General features: G+C 42.3%; 1 protein-coding gene across 4 annotated transcripts in view; it reads left to right on the forward strand.

Moving 5' to 3' along the window:
* LOC114871680 overlaps positions 1–24,387 on the forward strand; it is a 70,332-nt gene that overhangs the window by 36,587 nt on the left and 9,358 nt on the right. For 3 of the 4 annotated variants that reach the window (XM_029177891.2, XM_029177901.2, XM_029177886.2), the window contains 6 exons: positions 6,626–7,083; positions 7,624–7,849; positions 19,108–19,368; positions 21,146–21,303; positions 21,681–21,930; positions 23,840–23,955. In XM_029177891.2, the coding sequence (XP_029033724.2) occupies positions 6,626–7,083; positions 7,624–7,849; positions 19,108–19,368; positions 21,146–21,303; positions 21,681–21,930; positions 23,840–23,955 (1,469 nt within the window). The remainder of the gene's footprint in view (positions 1–6,625; positions 7,084–7,623; positions 7,850–19,107; positions 19,369–21,145; positions 21,304–21,680; positions 21,931–23,839; positions 23,956–24,387) is intronic. The other variant, XM_029177919.2, reaches the window with a different exon arrangement.

Here is a 24,387-nt window from a genome sequence, read left to right on the forward strand (position 1 = left end):
CGGGGATCGGGTATCAAACTTTTCAACTATTGAATGCAATACCACTTTCGTAACGTCGATTTTTCTTGATTCTACCTCGCCAGGACGAAGTTAAACTATCGGGAAACTGGGATGAACGAAGAAGGACAAAGCTGGTAAGATGATGCGGGTATAGAATTCTTTTCTATTCTTTCGGGAAAAATGAAGGCGCTCGCAGATTGAAGAAGCAAACGTACCGAGAGAAAATTGTTATAGCGTTTGCTGAGAAGAATATAATTTACCATCTGCTACGTTTGAAAAAATAACACGACGAAGATAAATGAAAATTAAACGTACCACTTGAACGAGTTCGCAGACTTTTAGTTAATTGTTAGTGAATTATATTTAGCCATGGAATCGGGCGAGAAATTCCAAGAGAGGCGATATTAGAAACTTTTCCAGCGCTATAAATCGCCGCACGAACTAATTTGCAATATCCGTCCGGTAATGCGGAAGTTGCAGTTGCTTTAGTCGACTATCGCGAGTTTCTTCGAATGCACAAAGAAGCACCCCGGATCTATGAAGCGGAACTTCGAAAGTTTCTTACCAGCGGTTTTCTCTGTCCCACAGGAAGAATCAATCACGGCTCGGTAACTATTGATTTTTATTTAACGTCGTTTTAGCGAATGTATAGTTTGAAAAGAAACCCGCTTGACATATCGACGTTCCCGGAGATGAAGAGAAAACAAAATTGACGACAAGTTCGGCAATGGAAGCTGTCCAGATTTATAATCAAAATTTCAAAGTTTCCAGTTTGACGCGTTCTTTTGTCAATAGTTTGGTTTCGTCGAGTTTACCTGCTGCTTTTTTAAATTGAATTGTTTTTACCGTAAGCGACGAAGTTTGAAACATAGCAATGCAAAATTCGCGAAAAATCCTTTGTGATCATTCGATTAAAATTCTATTGAAATTTCAAGCCAATACCAATTAATTCGTCATGAAATATGATTTTATGGCTTGTATGGAACAACATTTTAATTAATCAAATAAATATGAATGAAAAGATGTACCAAAACGGATGATGCTCTTTTAGCATGTTCCACAACTGACTCCGAACAAAGCATCATAATTTATTGAAAAGCTTTTATTTGCGGTTAAAGACTAATGAAGTGCACGCTTGGAGGATTCAGGATTGGCGAGTATTGTTCGCTCAAGTTCGATTCATTCCTCTTGGAAATTTGCATGGTCCGCTGCATCGATGACAAATCAAGCTGACACAATCCGTGTGGCTTCGATAGACTAATCAATGGAAGTTAGGTCGGTGAGTTCAGTTTCGTGTAATAGTACTCGCTACTGACCAAGGTATTTGCTAGCAAGGATAAACTATCACTGTACCAATCAATCACCAATGTTCCATCATCCACGACTGCAAATTAAGACGCAGCAAATCCTCGAATTTGAAACCGTATCTAACGCAATATCCGCAAGTTTTCGGTTCTATAAATTAGCGTCAGTGGCGGATTCACCAGCTGTTTCAATTCCAGTTCCCGGAAAGTTCTGTTACTTTAATTAATTTTCAACAAACACAAACTCCAGCGAACCGCTCACACGTGTAACAAACTGTTATTATTTCCCCAAATTGGGTAGTTGTTAAAATCTTATAGCATAGCTATTATAATATTCGTAAGCTTTCGATTCTATTAAGTAGAATCGATGGAGAATTCACCAGTTGCGTCGAGTCTACTTAATCATCGAGGAACATTCTATTATTCAGACGGAATTGAAACAATTCGATGCAAATGACCTCCAAGACCACGCGCTGAGTGCAACGTTCCATCTATGATTCGATCATCGCAGGACTCTCCGTTCTTTTTACGTAGACAATTTCGAGGCGTGCAGTTGCAGGGAAAGGAAGAAAATCGAATTCCCCGTCAGTTGGTCGTGCATGTCGCGCATGCATGCATGTAGTTGCACGCGTAGAAAATCGAGCAGGACGAGAGGAAAAGTTCGACTGACGCGAGAGAATTTTCCTGCTCGCGAGCGACGTTCGGATATTTGGAATAATAAAACGGGCGTCTGCGTTGGACGATCGTCCGTTCGTGCTTTGGATATTTGTTCGGATAGTGAAGCATCGCTTTTGATTTCCGTTACCGGTATATCTGATCCGGCCCTTCTTCTCGATTGAAAATATTTTACGATACCGGGAATAGTCTTCGGCTTTTCGAAATGGCGCGCGTAAATTTCATCAATTGGAAAAGCTGCCGCTTTGGTTAGAGTGTTGAGCGAGCAGTTTCGATCGAAATTAAATTTAGAGTAATTCTAGTAGTTTCGAGATTCTAATTAACGCATTCCCTGCGGCGTGGCATAGATTCTATTAACAGTGCTCGATAATAATTTTCGTTTCAAAGCTGATTCCAATGGCAGTATATTCATTAGCAAAAATAAAGGAGATTCAACTATCAACTTTCTCGTAGAGAATTTCTTTGGAGTTAGTTGATAATTCTATTTCATCGCGCGGTATAAATCCGCGCCAGTTTTCGGAGCAAGTTAGCGAAGCTACCAATTTGTATAAAATTTCGGCGTAATTGGGCAACAAGTTTTAATCGCCAGTTAAACACGCCCTGGCTGAGACAACTGCGAAAGCATCGTTTTCTACCGAAATCGCGAATGTTTCAAGGATATCTCAGTTGGTTGGCCATCGAATTGTTGAAAAGGTAGAGATATATCTTATTCCTTGTGAGAATCGCGTATGGAGATCCTCCGCGAAGCTAGCTAAGAGCTTCGATATTCCGAAGGATTTCCAGAGCGAAACTTTTCGATTTATCATCTAACGCTCCTCGTGACGTTTGCATCGCATCGAGAAGCTACCGGAAACTTCGACGAGCGAATACATTTCGCGAGAATGGAAGGATTAAAAGTTCAAAGGGCAAAATTTCTTGCGATAGCGACCTACATTCCAGCTGAAATATTTTAACAGGCCCACACTATAAACGTAATAAAATTCCTTTGATATCATAATTTTGTTTTAATATTGACGTAACACGATTCAAAGGTTTTCAATTTCACCAGATCGGTTGTTAAACAGGCAATTTGTATAAATATCAACGAACATGTTAATTATGTATACGCGATATTTTCGTTTCGGCAAATATTTCATCGTTTTAATGCAGCAATTTAATTTACTTTGATTGTCTCTAAATATCAACGATGAAGTGGTAGAATATTATATTGAAAATTTAAAAACGTTAATAATTATCAGGTGTAATGTTCGCGCGTCGCCGTATTTGAAAATTTCATGACATCGCTACTGTGCCATTCTGTAGAAAAGAGAAAAAGGACGATAACGCGATAAACGTGCGGCCGTTGTCGATCAAACGCGGAGCTGAAAATTCGGAACAACAGGCGGACAAAGTACAAAGCTTCCAGAACAATGTTCCAATAATCTTGCTAATTTTCGAAAGTGGCTGCGTCAAAGGGTTAGCACGCATACGGGAAATTAATTTCCGCGCGAATCCTATCGGGATTTAAGCGCGACAGTGTTTCGAAGATTAACAAGAAACTTTTCTGCTCAAACTCGACGTTACCACGTTCGGAACTCGCGAATCTCGGGGGATGGAACTTATTTGTACCCGAAGCGGTCGACGATGTATCGAAGTTCGATACGAACGGTACAATCCGTTTCACGCGATGTTACGAAGCTCGTACATTCGCTAATTAATAGAACCAGATCATGGGTGCGGTTGCTTATCCGGAGGAAATAAATTTCCGACAAATTAAATGATGTAAAAATGAAAAGAAACCACTGTCCCAGGGGAAATTATAAATAGAACGTAATACCTCGATCCATCCTAACTAGTTAATGAAAATAGTTAAACTTGCCTCGCCACTTTAATTTTCATATTAAACTCAGCGATGAAGAGACAGAGGCGTTCGATGAGAAATAAGATAGAAAATTCAGTGCGACTGAAACAATTACGTGGCAAGAAGAAGCCGAGGTGTAGGTCTGTAGGAGTTGGAAGAAAATCCCGATGGGCAAGGGAACAAAGTCGTAAACAACGCGGTAAAATCTTGCACCGTGGAAAAAGAAGAATAACGGGCGGGTCGTTCTTCTTCTAGAGGCGACGATGAAAACGGAAGGCGTCTTTAAATCGAGCCATTGGACGAAAGCAGAAGGGGATGGAAAGAGAAAAGTGCGCGCGCAAAAATCAGATTTACCGAAGATATACATCTCTTTTGCAGCTTTTTCCCTCGGAAAGTCAAGCTCGGAAACGCTACGCCCCAGGAAGTTCTCGAGATTTCGCGGGAAACCCTGAGCCAGAGTTGTGTTTCGAAATTTCAAGATAGACTGGTCAAAGCACCGGTAGGTTAATGACATTACCAGTGCGAGATATTCGTGAAATCATTCGACGGATCTCTCTGCTTCTGAAATTGCTAGAGTATTAACACGGTGGCTGCCACCGTAAATACACCAACGGTCTGCTACGGCACTGAATTATACAGGTTATTTAAAATGTGAAGCTTCATTTTTGTAATTTAATGGTTTCCTTTTGTCTACACGATTTCCTGAATACTATTTGACAATATGAGTTTCTTAACAAGATGCACGTGGTGAACTACTTTCATACACATTCAGACTTCTGAACTTTCTTTCGCTTTCAAGAGGCTAAAGTAGAAAACTTTTCCCTGAGCATATGGAACTGTCGAATTTTCTAGACTTCGAATACAGAGTCGCATTATTATTCCCACTCGCTAAATTATATTTCATTGCATTCAACGTGGAGAAAATATCGAATTTAATCGAGTTGAATGTATATGAATGTTGACGGTATACCTGGAGTTTCTATTTGCATGAAAGGTAGAGTCGTCGAAAAATTTTCCAAGCAAACGTATCCGGCATATCTTTCGACGCGAGTTCGATCAAACAAGAAGAAATTTCACGTCTTGCTTGGACGACTGAAACGAAGGAATAAATTCGATGCCAGACTATTTCGTTTTATTTGAAATTCCTCCCCGAGGAGGATGCACGTGTAGCAAATGTCGAGAGGGACGAAGAATATTTGTCGAATTTCAACGCGTCAATGTAGTTGCAGCTTCCTCCTTGAAACGTAACAGCCATCGAAGAAGCTCCACTCGAAAACTGTCGCACCTTCCTGGCGTTAATGCTTGCTAATTTTGCGAGTACCAAGGGACAGGTAGCTCGGTTGCGAAACTCTGACTCAATTCATACAATGTTCCACTAAGGATGCAAATTAATAGCCCCTTGGCGAAAGAAAATGATGTATGAGCTTCCCTTTACGAATTAAATGAAAAAGCTTCGCGCAGCTCAGCATACCTTTCTCTCCAAATTACATTTCTACAATCCACACTCGACGTTCGAGTATTAAATTAATTAAAAAAATTTATACTTTAATAACTTTGTAGCAAGGCATTTGTATCCAATCTTTTCATAAAATATTCTTTTCATTATGCCTGTACTTTGTTGAAAAAAAACCTAGAATACCGTGTATATTCTTTTCAGTCCCTCTAATTCCTTTGACGTTTCACTTTAAAATTTTAAAGGGAAACGCTTATAGCGTTACATCTTTATATGCCGGTATAATTGGCCCAGGGCGAGAAACACAGACAATTTCGTGATTTCGTGGTTCGATGACGAGTTCGAGGATTTAAACAGCCTTCGTTCCTAGGGGCACAATAACCTTTTCGACAAAAAAACCAAGCACGTAGATTCATGGCAAATTCGGTTACGAACCGAACGGGATTCGATTTCGTGTGTACGTCGACCGATATTAAACTGAAAATGGTCGTACGTTGATCACGACCAGGAAAAAAGGGTTACGGGCAGAAGGGACAAAAAAGGAAACCCGTTGAATTTTCAGTTTTCGACTTTATCGCAAACCCCCAATTGGCGAAATACATTTAAACGAATAGCGGCTATCGACGACAAAAATCTTGCAATCGAATCACTGGCGACATGTTTCGTCGAAATGAAATATTCATTTTGAGACAAATTGAGACGTGCGTGTATCCTCGTATTGGCTGTTTCAATCTCGTTCGTTTATACGAAACTTTTGGCTCGTACTGTTTTCATTCGAGATCCAATGTAAATTTTAAATCAGTAGAAAATACATTCGGCATGCGTTATATCGTTGTTTGTTCACTCGATGTTATTTATTCGAGTATCTGGCATTATTTTGAAACAGGGAAAACTAATTGTATTATTAAGGCTATTTAGAGGGGAGTTTTTAACCGGGCAAATGCTCGGCGTTGAAAATGAAATGATAACCGAATAAGAGATTGTAACGCATAACAAACGCGATGTTTTTCGCATTTGGAGCGCAACCAGCTCGAGAGAGGTTAAATTCCTTTTTAATTACCTTGGCGCGTTGCAGTTTCCAAGGCATCGTTAAAAAGTCAAAGTTCCATTCAAACGGGCAGTATACTTAAGAATAAATTAACGAACGACGCAATTGTTGTTCGAAGTGTGTTTGTTTCTGGCTCGAAAATCAGAGGGTGGAGTTGAAACACCAAACTAGACTCTTTGGTTTATTCAAAAGGCAGCTCTGAGGTTTCTGGAGGTAGCATCAAACGAAATATTAACACGTCACGGTTTATCGTGGCAACTGGGTGTTTGATAGCGGCATTACAGAATATCGTACGTGTGTTTCAGTCACTGGGACGGCCGCGGAAGCCACACGCGAGACGGAGTCACTGTGGAGCGTGTACGACGCGAAAAGGAGCAACCGTTCCATTCCCTGGTGGTCGTCCAGCACAGAACGCGCCACGGCAGAAAGCAAATCCGTCAGAAAGTTTCGCCAGACAACTAGCTGGCACGCAGACAGCTGGAGTTCGAGGGAACGAGTTACGTTGGAATTGGTAAGGCCGGTCGCCGAGAGCCCGAACGACGACGAGGAAGAGGAGGAAATCGAAATGCCCGCCAATCTCGAGACAACGTCCAGAACGGAGAAGAAAGACGTAGGAAAAATGAAAATATCGCATCGAAACTCGACCGTGTCCACCAGGAGCGCGCTGGACACAAGGCTGAAGATAAATTCATCCGCTGGTCGGACGTTTATCGAATCAACGTCGGAACGGTCGAGCTTCGACAAACGTGCTTTCTCCGACGACGTAAGTCGCATCAGATGCCATTGCCTACACTTTTTAATTCTGACTACCTTAATCAGTACGCCATCGGGGATATACTCTCACGATTCCTCTCGCTATCGAATCCAGCGAACCCGATACCACATTAATAAAGTCCATATCCATATCCCGATAATCGAGCAGAAGCAAAAGAAAAACAGAAGAAGAATCGCGGAGCGAATCGTAGCAGATGTTAGCGTATTAACCCGGTAATAGTAGTAATATATTTCAGACCTGGCCAATAATTTCGTACGAGAACGATAACTATAATTCACGGGTATCACGATACCACCGGCTGCCCAAAGCCTCGTTGTACTTCCGTTTAATTAACGGTCTGACACCTGAGCATTAGAGGATTATTGTTCATCGATCGTATAAATTTTCAATAGCATCGAATTTAAATTAATACGAAACCCGTACCTCGATATGGATTAATTCGACAGAACTCCGGGAACCTTTCAACCGAATCGGATAAATTTCACGTTTTCTGGGTAAATTAATCGCGTGATTTTCAAATATGCGCAGATAGTGGCGACACAGGTAGCTCGGTTTACCTCGAGCTCGATGAAAAATCAGAGCAACATATCCACCACGTCGTCTACATTCTTCGACGTTGTACGACGCCAGATGAGACACGTTCCGGACGTGTGCGAAAAGTTCACCGTCGGAGAAGAGGGGAAGCAAGAATTTTACAGCCCCAACTATCCGGACAACTATCCGAACCTCACCGAGTGCATCAAAGTTCTGAAAGGTGAGTACGTTTTCCGATCCTGGCTTAAACGTGGCGACAAATTTCAAGGTAGCAAGATTTTATTAAATCAGAGGTGTTTTATCAATGTTAACTAGACCTTATCATCCTTAATCACGGGTACCTTTCCACGATATCGAAATGAAAGCGCGACGAACCGGAACAACGATAGACCGGATCGAATTCATTACGAAAGCGTAAGACAAGAAATTAACTAGAAGCTAACTGGTGCACCTCGGATTTTGCGTCGGATGTTCCGTTCGTTTCATATGTATAAGTCTGTCGTAACTAGCTCGCTGGAACTCGATTGAATTTCGAAACTGGAGGATGGTCACGCGATTCAATGATTAATTCGTTCTGGTGGTTTCGTAGATTTCAGCCAAACAGTCGATAAATTTTCCCGGACTTATCGATACAACGCATTCGTCGACGAACGGAAATAAAATCGCAAGTTTTTCCACGTCCATTCGCGTGGTAAACAGCCCTGAGCAGTGAATTTATAATAAACGAGCCGGACGGACAAACGAGCGAGAGGAATCGATATAGATTATTCGCGCAAAAGGAAACACATTACCCGTTCGTTGGAAGCGAACAAACAAAACGTGTTACGGCGATGCTTTTTCTCCGTTCTTGCACCCTGGAAATTGTCGGTGTCGCGAGGAAGAGTAATCGGATAAAACGTTGTCGAATACGGCTGCGATAAATCATAACGGGCCGCGGTCTTTTGACCTGACCGTGGTCGCGCGAACTCGATAACGAATCTATAAATCGTAGAGAAAGACCGGAAATTCATTGTCGAGCGTCGTGCGCCAGAATATTTCCTCGTCTTGAAAGTGTATGCGAAAACTTTTCCGAGGAATGATCGACTATTCATTGCTTTTACCTCGCGTGCCACTCGCGAGGAAACGAATGTACCGAACCACTTCGCGAGGAAACAGAAAGATTTTCTTCTTCCGCGATATTTTCTGCGAGTACACGCGAATCAACGCAATGCCAGATTAGCCTCCCCCGCGTTTCTTCGTCTCGATCGGTCGGAAGATAAATCGAAGATGCGAAACAGAGCGAAGCGACTCGTGTACCGCATCGAAAAGAGGTCCTCGGTCGAAATATAAATTCTGCTTTGATTCTCTAAAGTCGCAATGCCTTCAAAGCTCCTCGATCCTTATATTTTCCACTGGAAAAGTAGATACTTTTTTGGTTCTTCTGCATGGAGATTAAGAGGTCTTAACTACAATTACTCTCCCTTGTCGCAATTCTTTTTACTCCTATGTCTTATCAAACTTTTAAACTCCGTTTTTAATCTCGAGGGCTTAGGAATAATTAAGCTCCAAATGCGCTAAGGACCGAGTGAAAATCATTGAAAAGCGAGATAAAATGGTAATTTGCTTGAGACCACTTAGTAGTACTTTCTATTCAAGTCCAAAATCGGTAAATTCAAAGAAGAATTGAAATTTCGACTCGAGATCGATCGCGTTCCTTTTAGTCGTCTCGAAACGACTCGAAACGACTGGTCGGATTGGGCAAACGAGAGCAGCTGGGTCGTGTTCGAAATTGAGTCAGGGTCGACGAGCCTCGTGGACCGTGTACACCGAATCTTCTTCTGATGGTACCGAAATAGTATCCACGGTGATTGCTGGTCCTCGGCCGAGTTTTGGAAACGATAGGCTTCGTAAACGCGAGCGTGGCTCTTTGTGAAATCGTAAAATCTCGGCAAGTATCGCTCCGACGGGAAGAAACAATTGCTCGTTGAAAAATTCCTTCTGGACAGCGTTTTTTTAACGGGAGATATCGTAAATCGAAGATGCACGTTGGTAGCAGAAGTTGAATAAATTTCCGTGGAACCGCTTGTAAATCATGTGCACCGACGGATATCGAATGCGAACCGATCCGCTTTACTTCCTTTCCGAGCGTGTAACTGAGGTCACGTTATTGCCACGAAATTTACATGGATTACGATCACGAACAACCTAGTCGGTTAAACCGTTGTAACGTGCGCTGAATACAAAACGTTGGAATTTCCCTTTGATAATATTCTTTTCCACGGCTCGTTCTGGACGACCGATAAGCAGCGAGGAACTGCAATTGACTGTCGAGCGATAAGAAGGTACCCTGCAGTTCGCTTGAAACCGTTCGCTTAATGCTCCGCGAAAGGAAGGAAGACTGCGTCGTGCTGGTCGTAACGTAGGCGTGCTTCAAATTGTAACGTTCGGTTAAACGAGGAATATTTTCATTAAAGGATAACAAGCGGATTCTCGAGCGATTATCTGGAAAATTTTAGAACGCGAGAAACGGATTAAACAGGCTATTCGACAAGAGAGAGACGGTAGATTGCGAAAGGGTTTTTCAAAAGAGCGCAGAGTACGAGATAAGCAGACAAAATTATTGAAAGATTTCAAAACGTTGGGAATCTTTGATTCGGATAACGAACTGTAACTAACGTCATTAAAATAACTTGTCTATCGGCATGTCAGACCTGCCATTATACGGTCCATTTAAATTACGACATCCAATTAACCGGACGTCAATATGGGTCTGCCATGGATTAAGGAAGTTTCACCGTGAACAGACGGGATCGAGCCGGGTCTAGGTGCATAGAGTTGTTTCAGATTGCACCATCTGGAGTTAAGGGGGTATTCCAATATAGAAGTTTCAAAAAAGAAGAGATTCCTTTTTTTACACTTTTTCAAAGAACACGGTTTTAAAATGACCCGTTCAAATAAGAATACCTCGTTAAATAACCTCCAGGTACTTAGCGGTGTACTCCGTCAAGTCGTTCTTTGTTATTTCAAGCACTCTTCTTAGTTCGCCATGATTTCTTACGCGTCCAACCGAACTCGTTAAACTTGCCGTCCAGTTACCGGTTGACACACGATGGATCATTGAAACTTTTCGAGGATCGTCGAGCGACAGAGGAACGGTCAGTGTTCCAATCGGGTTTCCAGCAGTGCCTTTGCAAACGACGAGAGGAGCAGGCTCGATCAAAGTTTAATTGGAACAATTCGAAGGTAGCCAACGCGCAAAGACGAAATCGTTTGAAAGCAGAGAGAGAGATATGAGGGTAGGATCTATCCGTTGGCATTTCACCGAAAATTGCCAGCGAGTTGATGAACGATCGAACCAGGAGACTACTCGATTCTACGCTTGATATAACAGAGATAACATTCAGTGTCGCGTCGAAATTGCTACTCTCTATGCATTCGCGATGCACCAGCGAATTTATACGGGCCACCGTCGGAAAACACAGGAATATGAATGCAGATATGGTTTCTAGCCAGGCTCGATCATCGAGTTACGTGAACATCCAGGAATCTTTGAAGTTCGTTTCATTGTTACCCGATGCCGAGAGCATCTGCTACTTCGGCATGGTACATCTTAGCAGCTCGTTTCAAGAAGAATTCCAACAGTTGCGCGGAAGAGGACTGCATCAAACCCGAAAGCACGATAACGTACGCCGAGTTCGAAAGATCGTTCGGCCGTAAACGACAGATTCTCTCGGGTCGTCGGCAAGTTCCTCGAAAATCTGGAAACTGGAACAGAAGTCGATTCAATGGATCCGCGCTGCTATATAACGCAGACACGACACGCTATCTGTATCTTCCTTTTTTTCCACTTTCCTCTACACGATTCTTTCCTTTCCGACTCGTACTCCTGATGGAAGAGCACGCAAGCGGGCCAAGTAGCCCTTCCGGACGGAAGGTCCTAATTGCACGGATGGAACCTTTTTAATTGCTCGCTCGCGAACACGGTGACGCGGTTACACCGGTATCATTATGAAATGTGGGACACCTTTAAGCAGCCAAAGCCACTCGGGCAAGTTAATGAGATCACAGTCGGTTGGAGACCGAATAATTCGTCGGATGAAACGCGATCGAACCTTTTCCATCGCGCTGAGATTCTGCACCCTCTTGCCACCCCTTTCCTCAGGGAGCGGGGCAACGGAACTCGAGGAACAGCCGTTCGTTAAACGGGTACGCTTCATCTCCCTCGAGGTACAAGGGCGAATGGTAACGAGACCAAAGTACGCAACTTCTTTTCTAATTACTCTGAAAATCACGCTTACACTGCAGTCGACGAGGAAAGTTATTCGTAAATATAAATTAACAGGATTGTTCTCGGCGGATTATCGAGCGACTTTGAAACGAAGACGCGATTCTATTCGCACCGTGAAACAGTAAATCCCATCAAACAGTAAAAGGTTCACGCTGCAATTGATTGGGTTACGAAGTGGAATCAATGTGTACGATCTCTCGCTAATAGCACTTAGTTGAAACGGAGCACGCGCCGTTTAAGGTTTAAATGTCAGTCAGGTTTAAAAGAGAAACGAGGAAAGTTACTAGTAGTCGAATCCAATTGAAAAGTTCGTACACGATGGTAGAACAGACCGGTTGTCCACTAATCGTACGTTCTCAAACTTTTTCACCAACAAGGACGATGTCTTTTGCTGCTTCCTCGACCGTTCTTCTTGGCTGTCTCGTTACCTGTAACCACCCATTCACCAGCATCGTTGCTGGCTACAATTTAAAGCGTGTCGGCTTTCTTACCTGTGCCAAGTTTCGCGTTTCACCCTACGGGGCACAAGTTCGCGATAAAAACTTTGTCCCTCGGCGTACAATATGACGACGCGTTCCTTCATCATCTCCCATGATTGCTTTTTTTTTTCTTTCTCATTATAAATGTTAGCATAGAAGGTTTCTCTTCGCTCGGAAGCCACGATTCTTTCTCATGTATTTTATTCCGAGTCAAAATCGAGTGGTGCAATCGTTTGCCGCTCCAGCATCACCCATGACGTTTCGAAAGGGTGGCGAACGACGGTGAAGAAAAAGAAAAGGGTAGCGACAGAAAGGTCGAGAGGAAAGGTTGCGCTGAAGCATCGTAAATGGGAGGAAGTCGTGGCCAAGTTCCAAAGTGGGCGAGCAAATCAAGTTATCAACCACTCAGGAGGTAAGGAGCCATCAAAGAACCGTTTAATGCGATCCCACGTAAATCAAGGGCGACCGCCCCTCTGCCTTCTCCGTGTTTCGTGGAACATCGAAATACTCTAAGGCCGAGACTCTCTGCAAGGGAAGCCATTAATTGCGGCAAGACACTGCGCTTGTCCTTGAACCAAAATGGCGTTAAACACCGCCGTCGATGTGCTCTGCCATCGATCAATTTTCCCTGAGAAACTTCCAACGGTTATCGTCCATTTTGTCGTTGAAACCTGTAAGGGTTTGATGTTGATGGTACCGGTTGATTATTGGGATTGCGATGAACGTCGTGGTAAACATGTTAGCAAACATATCTGTGCGTTTCGAAACCTTCAACCGTGCTTGTTATTCTGTTTCATTACTTCAACGTATGATGTTGGAATGATATTTTATCGCTAATGAAGTTGCATGTATACGAATCCCAAGTTAATCAATTATTTCGTATTCAATTGTTATAATTAATACCGCGCCCTTTGTCATGTAGTTGGTTCAAATATTGAATTTATACTGAATTATGAATTGTACATATCACTTTCAGATAATACAACGTTCAAATAATGAATTATTCAAAGAGTAGAAATACTAGAATAAGAGAAGTTCTAAATTTTAATTAAGGCGGGCGGAATGCATCGCTTGATCTGTTACTTTTAATGAAACGAAATAAATATAAACGGTCCCAGCGCTCGCAGCGTGGCAAATATTATAATGAGATTTAACGATCGCGAGTTGGGATTATTTCGGTGTACGAATCGATAGATTCATTTGGAAGGCAGGTAGGATGCAGTTAACCGTGATAAAGTTAGCGCTGGTTAATTCCTTCTTGCGGCTGGCTCGTTCCCCATTGTCCTGGACGATCGTGTTCCATGATGGGTGATGTCGTCGAACGCCTCTAGCCGCAATGAATCACTGCAAGAGCGGAAATCTCGGGCCGCCCGACCGTTTAAGCGCGTACAAAATGAAACGCATCGGCGCATCCGCGTCCATTCTGTACCGACGTCCATGCATCATCGGCCAACAAAACGACCGACTATCTGCTCCTGAATTCATCCAACGGCTGCAAGAAAACCGTCTTCGAAGCACGATTTTGGTCATGGCTTGGGTACCAAGCGAACCGAATATACCTTCGTCCCAAAGTTTCGCAAATCTGCGATACGCTAATTTTTTTGCCCATGATCGCGACGATGATCGCAAGAACGATTTTGGACTAAATCCAAAGGAAGCCGAGAAACAAGAAGTCGAGAGTATCGATTTATATAGTTAGATAATGATTTTCGTGTTTATTGAATAAACTTGTGGTTTATACAATATTTCTATTGAATTTTATTTCGATTCCACAAACCACATTGTTATCGTATTGAATTGAATTTCTAAAATCTAAACAATGAAGAATTCTATTGTTTTGATCAATCGGGTTTCTTTTATAATATAACATCGATGGATGTTATTTGTCCACTGCATATTTCATTATATCCGTGAACAACTTTTGTAAATGGAGTTTTTTTGTATCATTAAAAACAGCGATATAATTAACGCGATTAAAGTTATTCTGCCACCTTGTATATCTTCGGTAAAGTCACATCCAATTCCAATTGACTGAACATACAGAATGTGACATGTACCAAAGTGCAGATAAAAAATCCAGCTGAACAAACTTCCCTCATCGAATTTTAACAGAGTACACCCGGTGATGGCCCGCATCTCGTTCACGGTCAACCTTGTTGAAGAGTTACTCGTTAAATGTTTTCACTCAGCGGGATACGACTTGATGCGAATGTAAAATAACCGGCACGCTCTATTTCCCGAACTCGTAGCGTCCTTAAGCCCTCTAATACCCCTTAAAATATTGTTACGGTACTCGGCCCTCCGGTAAAATATAATCGTGCTGTAACGCGTCAGCCTTACAAAACGCTTTCAGCGAAATTTCACTTACCACTTTCTTCCTTGCTAATGAAAATTGGAAACAATTTCCCCTTGTTTTTGCATGGAATGCTCGTTAATTTTTAGGGAGGCTTGTTCAGCCTACTAGTGAATAAAATTCAACGAATCAAGCTCCTTTAATATGAAAATGCGAAATAAACAGCCCCGTGGTAAAACGAACGATATGTTCGAGTATCGGGGAAATAATTAAGGTCAAAATTTGGTAGGAAGTAGCGCGATGGTGCCGTAAAGCCAACGATATCTCTATCATTTTGTAAAAGATTAAACCGACTGAAGTTAGTTCCACATCATAAACTCGGCATCTCTTTTCAGGCTTTTTATACCGAGTCTTTTCTTCCAAGATAAAAGAAAGCTTGTCCTGACGGAATCGATGTACGCAATTAACGTCGAAATCGATCGGCGCTTGATTCTTTAAACGTATATTCGAAAAGGCATTCACGAAAACCTGTGAATGTTTGACACAATGTAAAGCCCGGCTGCAACTCCGACCAAGGTAACGTTTTTACGAAACAACGTTGGTTCTGTTTGAAACGGCTACGCAATCATGCAGTTACGATTCGAACAGTCACGTGAAATCAAGTTTCAATGTGTTTCAATTTTTTGACAGAGGACACAAGGCCGGTTTATTTTCCATACGAGTCATTACATTATTTCTTACTCTTTTCACTCGAATTTTCGTTTACTCCTGTTTTATGAAAGCTCTATTTTTTCGTGGGCATATGAAAAATCTGTAAATATTAGCATAACCGAAGTTACTAGCAATGAAAATTCGGTATAGACGGGAGGAAACGAGCCAGGAGACTGTACCATCCCGTAGGAGTTTCTGGGAACAAAGCGGTTAGAGCTCGTTCAACTTCCAGTGTCCATGAGAGGCACACCCTTATCCTGCGAAGCTAGACGGAAAATTCGGTGACCTTCCCCGGGGAGATGCCGATCGTTATTACGGGGTAACACGAATTCTGGGAGCCGGAGAAAAACTTCGAAGCTACGTTTATTTTCTTTTTTGCTTTTTATCCAAACCATTCTCTGGCAAACGGTCCGTTGTCTTTTACGCAAAGTGTTTCGGTAACTTCTACGTAGGAAAGCTTGTTCCGCGCGATAGTTCTAGGCGAATTCCCTTGAGAGAAAGTGGAAAAGAATATTGTATAAAGTTCCAAATGAAACTGTTGTCGAATGTGTATCGAAACAATTAACTCTTTTGTCAAAAAATTATTCCTTCTGTGTACATGAAGCAGTAATTGCAAATTGATGGTTAAAATTTTATGAAGAAATTTTCCTGGAAAATATATATATTTTTCCATAGTTCAAAATAATTCGCGCGAAATTAGCTAAAGAATCCATAATCAATTCCAGATGTACTCAAAAGCCAAGCACGTTCGAACTCCAATAGCTTTTCCACGTCAGGTGCCTAAGAAAAACGTTCTCTTCGTGTCTCTATTGATACCTCGCTATCCCGACGAAGAAAAGACTAATCAATATCGGGAAAACCACGTAGCCTAGTAGTTACGGATAAATTGTTGGAACCCCTGCTGAAAATCGAACCCTGTCCACGTTCGAATAGAAATCAAACCCGGCTTTTCTCTGTTGGATTTCACGGAGTAACGATTGAAAATGTGCGAGGATAGGTTTACACTGGACTCGTGACCCGAAAAGTTCATTGCGATAGAAGATCAACTGTTAAGTTCACTTTCAAGTCAGATTATTCACACATTTCTAATCAAACAGAAAGTTTACTCGGTTCAAAAAACACAATTTTCACACCAATAGATAAAATGTACTTCAAAGAATCCTGTCCAATCATCCATGAATTTCTACAACGATGAAAACAATTGTAAACGAAAAAAGTTTTATAAAGCACAAAGTTATCGCTGAACCAGAAACGTGAGATTTGCAATGTAAAGAAAATATATATATAATGATATTATTTCTGAGGGAAAATGAAGAGACACTAATGAAATTAAATCGAAACCTGACCGAAGCTTCAATTCAGACTCAGGTATGAATGAATCATGGTCGTCTGCTAAATAATCCAGCGTTAGAGAGTTAAGAAATGCTTGTTAGCACGGAGAATACTAGCAAGACGGATAGTTGGCGGAAAGTGGCACAATTTCGAAACAAATGAGTCTGGTAGGATACCGAGACAGAGCCTCGGCGTGCTAATATCGTTGGTACGCGTACGACGACGCTCAAATGCTTGAGGATTCCTTGGCTTTCGCTGAACTTCTCCCTTGACAGACGTTGTTACGTACGTCAGCAACGTTCGTGGAAGTTCGCGGAGACATCGACAACGTCGACGGCTTCCATGGCAAATATTGCACTGACGTTTCTGACTGTACTAGTGACGAGAAACGTTTGTCATTCGAAACCGGAAAACCCGGTATCCAATAGAACTTTTGAATTTTTTCTTTTCTGAATTGCTCGATCTCGCAGAATACAGCTTTGCAGTCTGAAACGTGAAATGCAAGAAACGCAATAAGTCGACGACGCTTCGAGGAAATCCTTAATTCCGAGAAGATTACGGGCAGCTAAAGGACTGCGACACAATTTGAAGATAACGAAGCGCGAAAGCGCAGGAAGAAGACGCTTTGAATCCGCTAAAAAATGCGATCGACCGTTTCGCAAGTGGAATACCAGTATTTCCATGCGAAAGCGGACAGAAGTAAGGGTGAGATTGCCGGGAACCGCAAGAAAATGCTCTTGAAGGGCAGCTTTCTTCTTTCTCATTCTTTTTTTGTCTTTCATCCGGTTTTTCCTTTCATCGACTCGGAAACGAACGACCGTCTTGAGCTCCGCTATTCATCCTGGATTGAGACGGAAGTCTCGCTGCGACTATCGTCACAGATGACCCGTCGCGACAAATTCGCGCCGAATTATGCGTTCGACCTTCGGACAAAAATGAGACCACGATTTGCGTGGGTCGATTTCGAGACGATCGCCAAAGTTTCATTCATAGTGCAACAGAAATACCTGTGCAGTGGAAATAGCAGCGTCATTGTGGGCGAAACGTTATTGTACAATAATAAACGTCTAATATTATTATAAGGAATATTTACACTTGAAATTTAAGATAAAAATAAAATAATAACTTAGAAATTAGTTAATTAGAGTTTGGAACCTTGAAAAATGTTTACCCTCACCGCGGCTATTTAACGAGAGTCTGCTGTAATATTAATATTTTCTGTAATTTTGGAGGGAGCGTGCGACTTCATCAGTCGTTTAATAGCGGAGCTTCGCTCCAAAAATTTCCTGATAGATCGATCGGAATCTAAAGTAGAAACATTCCGTACAAAATTCAGAGAATCTAGAAGACGAAGTGAATTCTAACGATCGCAGTGAATAATTCCCGGATAATCTCGATACGTGCGTGGAAAGTAAAGGCCCGTTTGCAAGCCAAGAGCTTCATTAGAGATTGCATCGCGTATCGGGCGGAATTTACGAGCGCCGCGGGCGAAATAGCATCGCGATCGAGCCCCGTGATTTTTACAAATCGCGCGCTTTTACACGTTACCAAATACGCCTAAGGCTACACAGCAGATAAGGTACCATCAATTACCTCCGATATTTCGGCGCATAAAATTACTAAAAATCGCAGCTAGGAAAAAAGAAATTACATTTCATTTCGCATCCATTGCGAGAATGAAAGGGTTGCTCGATGGAATGCCTCGCGTCGCTGCGATTTAATGAATCGCCGCTTTCATGAATTTGCGCCGAAATAAAACGATTTCCTTCTCGTCACGAAATAAAAACGTGCGAAAAAGTACGTTGTGCCAGTTGCAAATTGAACCGCGCGTATTTCGAGGGGAAACAGTCTGAAAGAAAGAAAAAAAAAAAGGAAAAAAAAATTTGAAAAAAGGAGAGAAGAAATTACGTGACGACTAGAACGAACAAGTTGGCCGGATGCCAGAGCGATTCTACGAGGCTAACGACATTAGAATATTTGTCGTATGAGCCGACCAATCGTGGCAGCGAATTCTCCTAAAACGATTCGAAGGATGCACGACGACGTTGTTTCGCTTCTGGCTGCCGTTTTTCCTCGAAAGACGAGCTAAGAATGTTACGCGAGGTATATTCACAGGAAATACCCGGCATTGTCGAGATTGCATCCGACAAGGTGGATCGAGAGCATGCATAAGTATACGAATCCTTTTTCAATTCCAAACGCAGTTAGGATAATCGAGTCTGAACACTCGTACGAACGCAAAGGATCCGCGTTTTTATTCCTACCCCTATCCAAGCTTGAATAACATCCTCTTTCCAGCAAATGGAAAAACCACTGGAAATCCATGATAGAACAATGTACCATTCCCATAGCTTTGCAACGATTTCTAACATAGCGTTTCCCTTCTCTCGTTTCAGCTAACGAAGGTATGCTGTTGAAACTCGACTTCCGAGACGAGTTCAAGCTCGAGGAAAGCGCCGACTGCCGTTACGATTTCCTCGAGGTACGTGACGGCCAGCACGGCTACTCCAATCTCCTCGGCAACTTCTGCGGCACAAATTTCCCCCCAGAGATCACGTCCAAGACCAGATACCTCTGGCTCCGATTCCATAGTGACGATAGCATCGAAGGGAAGGGCTTCAAAGCCGTATGGAATATGGTTCCAAGACCAACTTATCGTAAGTTCACGGTATTACGATCCTTCTTCGTCGTCCGTCACCTTGTCTCCCGACGTATCCCTCGATTCGTCGAGTGTCAACGATGACTAAACTTTGATTCTTTTTTTTTTTTATCGCGATCAACTGACCGAGCCAAGAAACGAAATTCATTTAACGAGCGGGAAGAGTTTTGAAAAATGACGAAACTTATTTACCCCGGCTAGTGCCGCGAGAGTCGTTAAATATTGCGCAGGTTTTCTAGCGAAGAGGCTCGGAGACTTCGGGGAAAGAATATCGTGGCGTGATCGTTATTAATGTTCTACGGGGGACGGGGTGATTCTATAGCGAATACTTGGTAGTTCTCGTCGCGTTCTCGGTGGAGAAATTACGAGACACTTCGGGAATAGATGATCTACCGTACCGTGTACTATGCGAGCGCGGACCGAGTCCAAAATTAATTCATAGTCACCAGGAAGAACGGGGAAGCCTATGAATACACGGGATACACCCGCCGCTACGTCGCGCCGGGGTTATCGAGCATCTTCCTAGATCTCCTTTTAGTGCTACTTCGCCTTTAAATCGCCGAGAATCGCGTTAATCCGCAAATCTCACGATTTCACAGAGTGGTGCATGCAATATTTTTTCCAATTTTTTTTTTTAATGAAACATTTCATTTCCGAATTTGATATGTTCCATACCCTATTAATTGTTTTTCACATAGCAAAAAAAATAAGTACACAGTTCTGTTGAAAAAAAAAAAAAATGAAATTAAACAATGTACACATGCTACGCTGGTAATTATACTTTTTCGAAACATACATTTTTTTGCTAATAGGTTTTATTAATATATCGAGTTTATATTCATACAATTTACAAAAAACTAAAAAAAAAAAAATAGAAATTGCAATTTCGCTAAAAATTTGTTGCATGCAATTCATGGTGATTGTTCATTTTCCATCGTTATCATTCAGATTGTAATGTCTCTCTGATTTTCGTCTGACACGACGAATCGATAACACATCAAGGCTAGTAAAATACTTTGCGGTCGTACCGTGACACCAGCTCGTATCCATACATAGCGCGTTTGAATTTCACGACTTCCTGTACATAATAACGTCAAGTTTCCGTTCGCCGGGTAAGCTGGATACGTCGGAAAGGCCGATTACCAGAAACGCGACAACGAACAGGATGACGACGATATTCATCCTCGTTTCATACGCCTCATTATTGCTGCACATTTACGTTGAAAACCGGCGCGATGAATACCTGGTCGAGCACCAGGGTTGCTCTTAATACGCTCCAAAACGCGCGGCTTTCGACGTACGGTGAATCGATCTTATCACACAGCCTGGCTAGGCATTAAAACAGCGTTACGATGATAACGACCGTTCAAATTCAAGCACCGACAAGGGGGGAAATTAATCCGGCCGGGGGAGCTGAATCTCCGCGCGTTTGATTAATTTCCCGCTTTTATTGTGCGCTCCCTCGGTCACGGGACTTTATAAAGCCAATTCGAAACGGGAAATTAATTATACCTCCAACAATGCCCCGGCTATTTTTTCTTCTTTTTTTTTTTTATTTCGTTCTTCATCGATGGTTGATTTTTTGCACCGAAGGGATTTTCTCGATTCGAGCCCGATGTTTGCTCCAAGCTAGCGCGTTCTTTATTCATTTTAAACAATTTTTCCTGTTTTCCTATCGACGATCAATGAAACGTATTCCTACGGATATTGCGAGAAAAGAAAATGATAATGAGCCGAGGGAAAAGCGTTTATACTGTAATAGGTGTGATCCACAGCGGGTGTGCCGCCGGAACCAGAGCCATGCGTGCGGTACGTGAATGGCTCGGAGGCGATTATCAACAGCAACGACGTGAAGGATAGAAAGAAACTCGCTGAAAGGGAAGGCATTGCCATAGACTGCCTTTGGAACATCACGGTCAAGGAGGGAATGAAGGTAATTACACTATAATTAGTAACAAACCCTTCGAGTTTGATCATTTAAAACAAAAACAAAAGAACCGACGTCACAGCGAACAGCCAAGGTTCCAAGGACTTTATAACCCGTCCCTTTATCAGGATTCCTTTGATCCCTATGCTCTCGAAAACCTCATCCTTTCCGGGATATTCGTTCTTTTTTTGTTCAAACGAAATCACGTCTGGCACAAAAATGCCAGCAATTGGTGACGTCCGCTTTGACTCATACAATTTACCGTCTAATTGGTGCGGATCCCTTTTGAGCTTTCGCTGTTCATCGGGCGGGAACAGAAGGAAAGGGAGAAAGGGTGGTGACGGTTGGAGGCTTTATCACGAGACCCGCGTACAACTTTTCAGATTCAGCTGACGTTCTCGGATCCCTTCAAGCTGCAACGACCGAACGAGTGCGACGCCAACTTCGTGGACATATTCAAAGAACGCACTGACATGTCCTCGAGAGAGAAGAATTTCTGCGGCAGTATTGCCGACACCGTGGTCATAACTACCAACACCGCCTTTGTCAGATTTTACGCGGAGCCGAAAGCGTTGAACAGCAGCTTCGAGGCTGTCATGACAGCGCTCAGGGACAGAGATCCGGGAGACAAACGTGAGTCTACCAGATATCACCGATTAATCGTTCTCCAATACCTTCGATCCTAGCATACGTTTCGTCCTACAACCACGATACTCGTTTCGCTGCACAACACGTCATCGTCGCTTGAGACCACGATAATAGGGCCACCCCGCTGCTCTCCATGTCTGCGTGCAATCTATGCGCGCGTTGTGTTTGCATTTCAACTAGCCTGCACGCGAATCCTACCGCTCGATTCAATAATCGCAATCATTGAATAAATAGAGAATTTGCATTGCTCCCCAGAAGCTGAACCGCGAAACAGAGCCATTACCGAGTTTCAAATAAAATTGGCGAGCTTTCGGAAACAAACAAATCGATTAAACCGTAATCGCGTTAACGATCCAGATTGTTATCCCGCTGAAGAACGTTCGCTTAACTAAACAGCCTGGAAATCAATCGGTCGAACTATACGTGTTATCCTTTCGTTGTATACCCTGAAACGTGCTTCGAAAAATGGTTAAAATTTATCAAACACGATCAGCTGCGACGCAATTACGGCTTGTTTCGAGTACCTCACCCCTGTATGTTCACCTTTTTTAATTATCTGCCACGCTAAATAACGGGCTACTTCACGAACGAGAAACTTTAACTTCCATTAGCCAGCTGATTGTGAGAATATTACGAAAGACTTTGTTCGCGACACGCAAGCAATTTCGATGGAAAGTTTCATTAAATTTAACGTCGTCACGAGCCGTTCGTTCAAAGCATTCTCGTGTTCACGGATGGAGTGGTACGGTCTAATGAAAATCTACAAATTACAAAAGAAAAGGAGCGACATATCGCAATTAGGTAATTGGGAAATTAATTCTTTCGAAGGATGAAAAGATTGATGGCTGATCGAAGGTTATTAACGAGAACGAGTCCATTAACAGCTCGTTATTTTGCGAAACGTCAGCCTACAGGTCATGACAATAACCGATGAATCGATAATACGATAGCGTACGGTAAATTGGAAAATGGGAATGTCAATCTCGGCCTATCGGAAATGCGATTTCCATCCCGTAAAATTGACGTGAACGATGAAAAGTTACTTACGTAGAGCAGACTCTGCTCTCTCTCGTCTCGACCTATTTCCCTCGTGACATGCTCCGAATTATTCTTTCGCGATACACTAGAAAATGCGAAACCTTTCGTGAAGCTTGAATCGTATACCACAAGGAAATACCTTTAAAATTCCATGCATCTAAGCTACTCGAGATGAACGTTGTTCGATAGAAGCCTGTTCCTTCGGGCACAATACCTACTTACTATTTTATGGAATAATAACGTTTAAAAATTCAATAAGAAAGAGGATGGTTAGATTAAATTATCGTATTACTGATCGATCGAATTTTAAACAATGTCTAATTAACATTCGAGTGGTAATACCATCGAAAAGGGATAACCGATTTCTAAGAAATATCCGATCGCGATATAATTCCAATTTCTTTTTTATTAAAAGAACAGTCTGATTGCTTCCACGGGAAGTTTAAAATATCTAAGAAATCACAATTTGACTTGCCACGCGTTTCAAGCCCAAGACGTCCATTTTTCAGGCTGGTCACAGAAGGATAACCCCTTAAACGGCGAATGGAGTAAGCCGCAGCGAAGCGGTTACGCGCATGGAATCCGCTTTCCTATCTCGGCACGAAAAGAATGTCTGGCTCTCCACACCTGCCATCCTGGCGAAACTAATATCTTACGGCAGACTTTTCCGTGGATCGAGGAAATTCACTTATTCCCCTATCCGGCAAACAATAAGATTTTAAATGAAAACTTCCATGCATGATTCGAATGTTCGCAACGCACGACATACGCTTATTATTAACTTGTATGACATGACATAAAACGTTCCACATTTCGATAATATCTTGCCTTTTCGTTTTTCCTGGAATCTTTTCAGCTTGCCACGATGACGAGTATTACTGCGAGGACGCGACTTGCATCGCAGCGAATTTGCAGTGCAACGGAAGAGTCAATTGCCGTTTCCGATGGGACGAAGAAGACCAAGCTTGTAACGTGAGTGAGCAAACGTTATATCCAGAGTAAATTCAATACCGATACTTCGGAGGCTGATTAAATGTTTTCCAATGACCGTGCTCGAATCATTTCCCCTACGTTTTCAGTCGCAGCTCTTATTTGCTCCTTTTCTCTACAGCCGCGTGCAACGATGACTTCCTTGGATTTACAGAAGGAGCAGAGAAAGACAATCCCGTGCGAAGATTAATAAGATCTCTTAGTTTCACCTTCTAATTATCGTAACTAACAGTTCACAATTCAAAGCTTCTCCGTCGTGTTACTCTGAATTACTTTGGAAAGGACGAAGTATATTATTTCGAGAAAAGTTTACGTTGTAGCTTATCATCAGGGCAAACAAATGGCAACTACAATATTTGATAAACACTGTGACATGCTTTTATCACGTGCAGCTACTCGTTTCTTATGAAAATG

This window comes from Osmia bicornis, chromosome 3 (genome assembly GCF_907164935.1).
Source record: "Osmia bicornis bicornis chromosome 3, iOsmBic2.1, whole genome shotgun sequence".
Taxonomy (NCBI): Eukaryota; Metazoa; Arthropoda; class Insecta; order Hymenoptera; family Megachilidae; genus Osmia; species Osmia bicornis.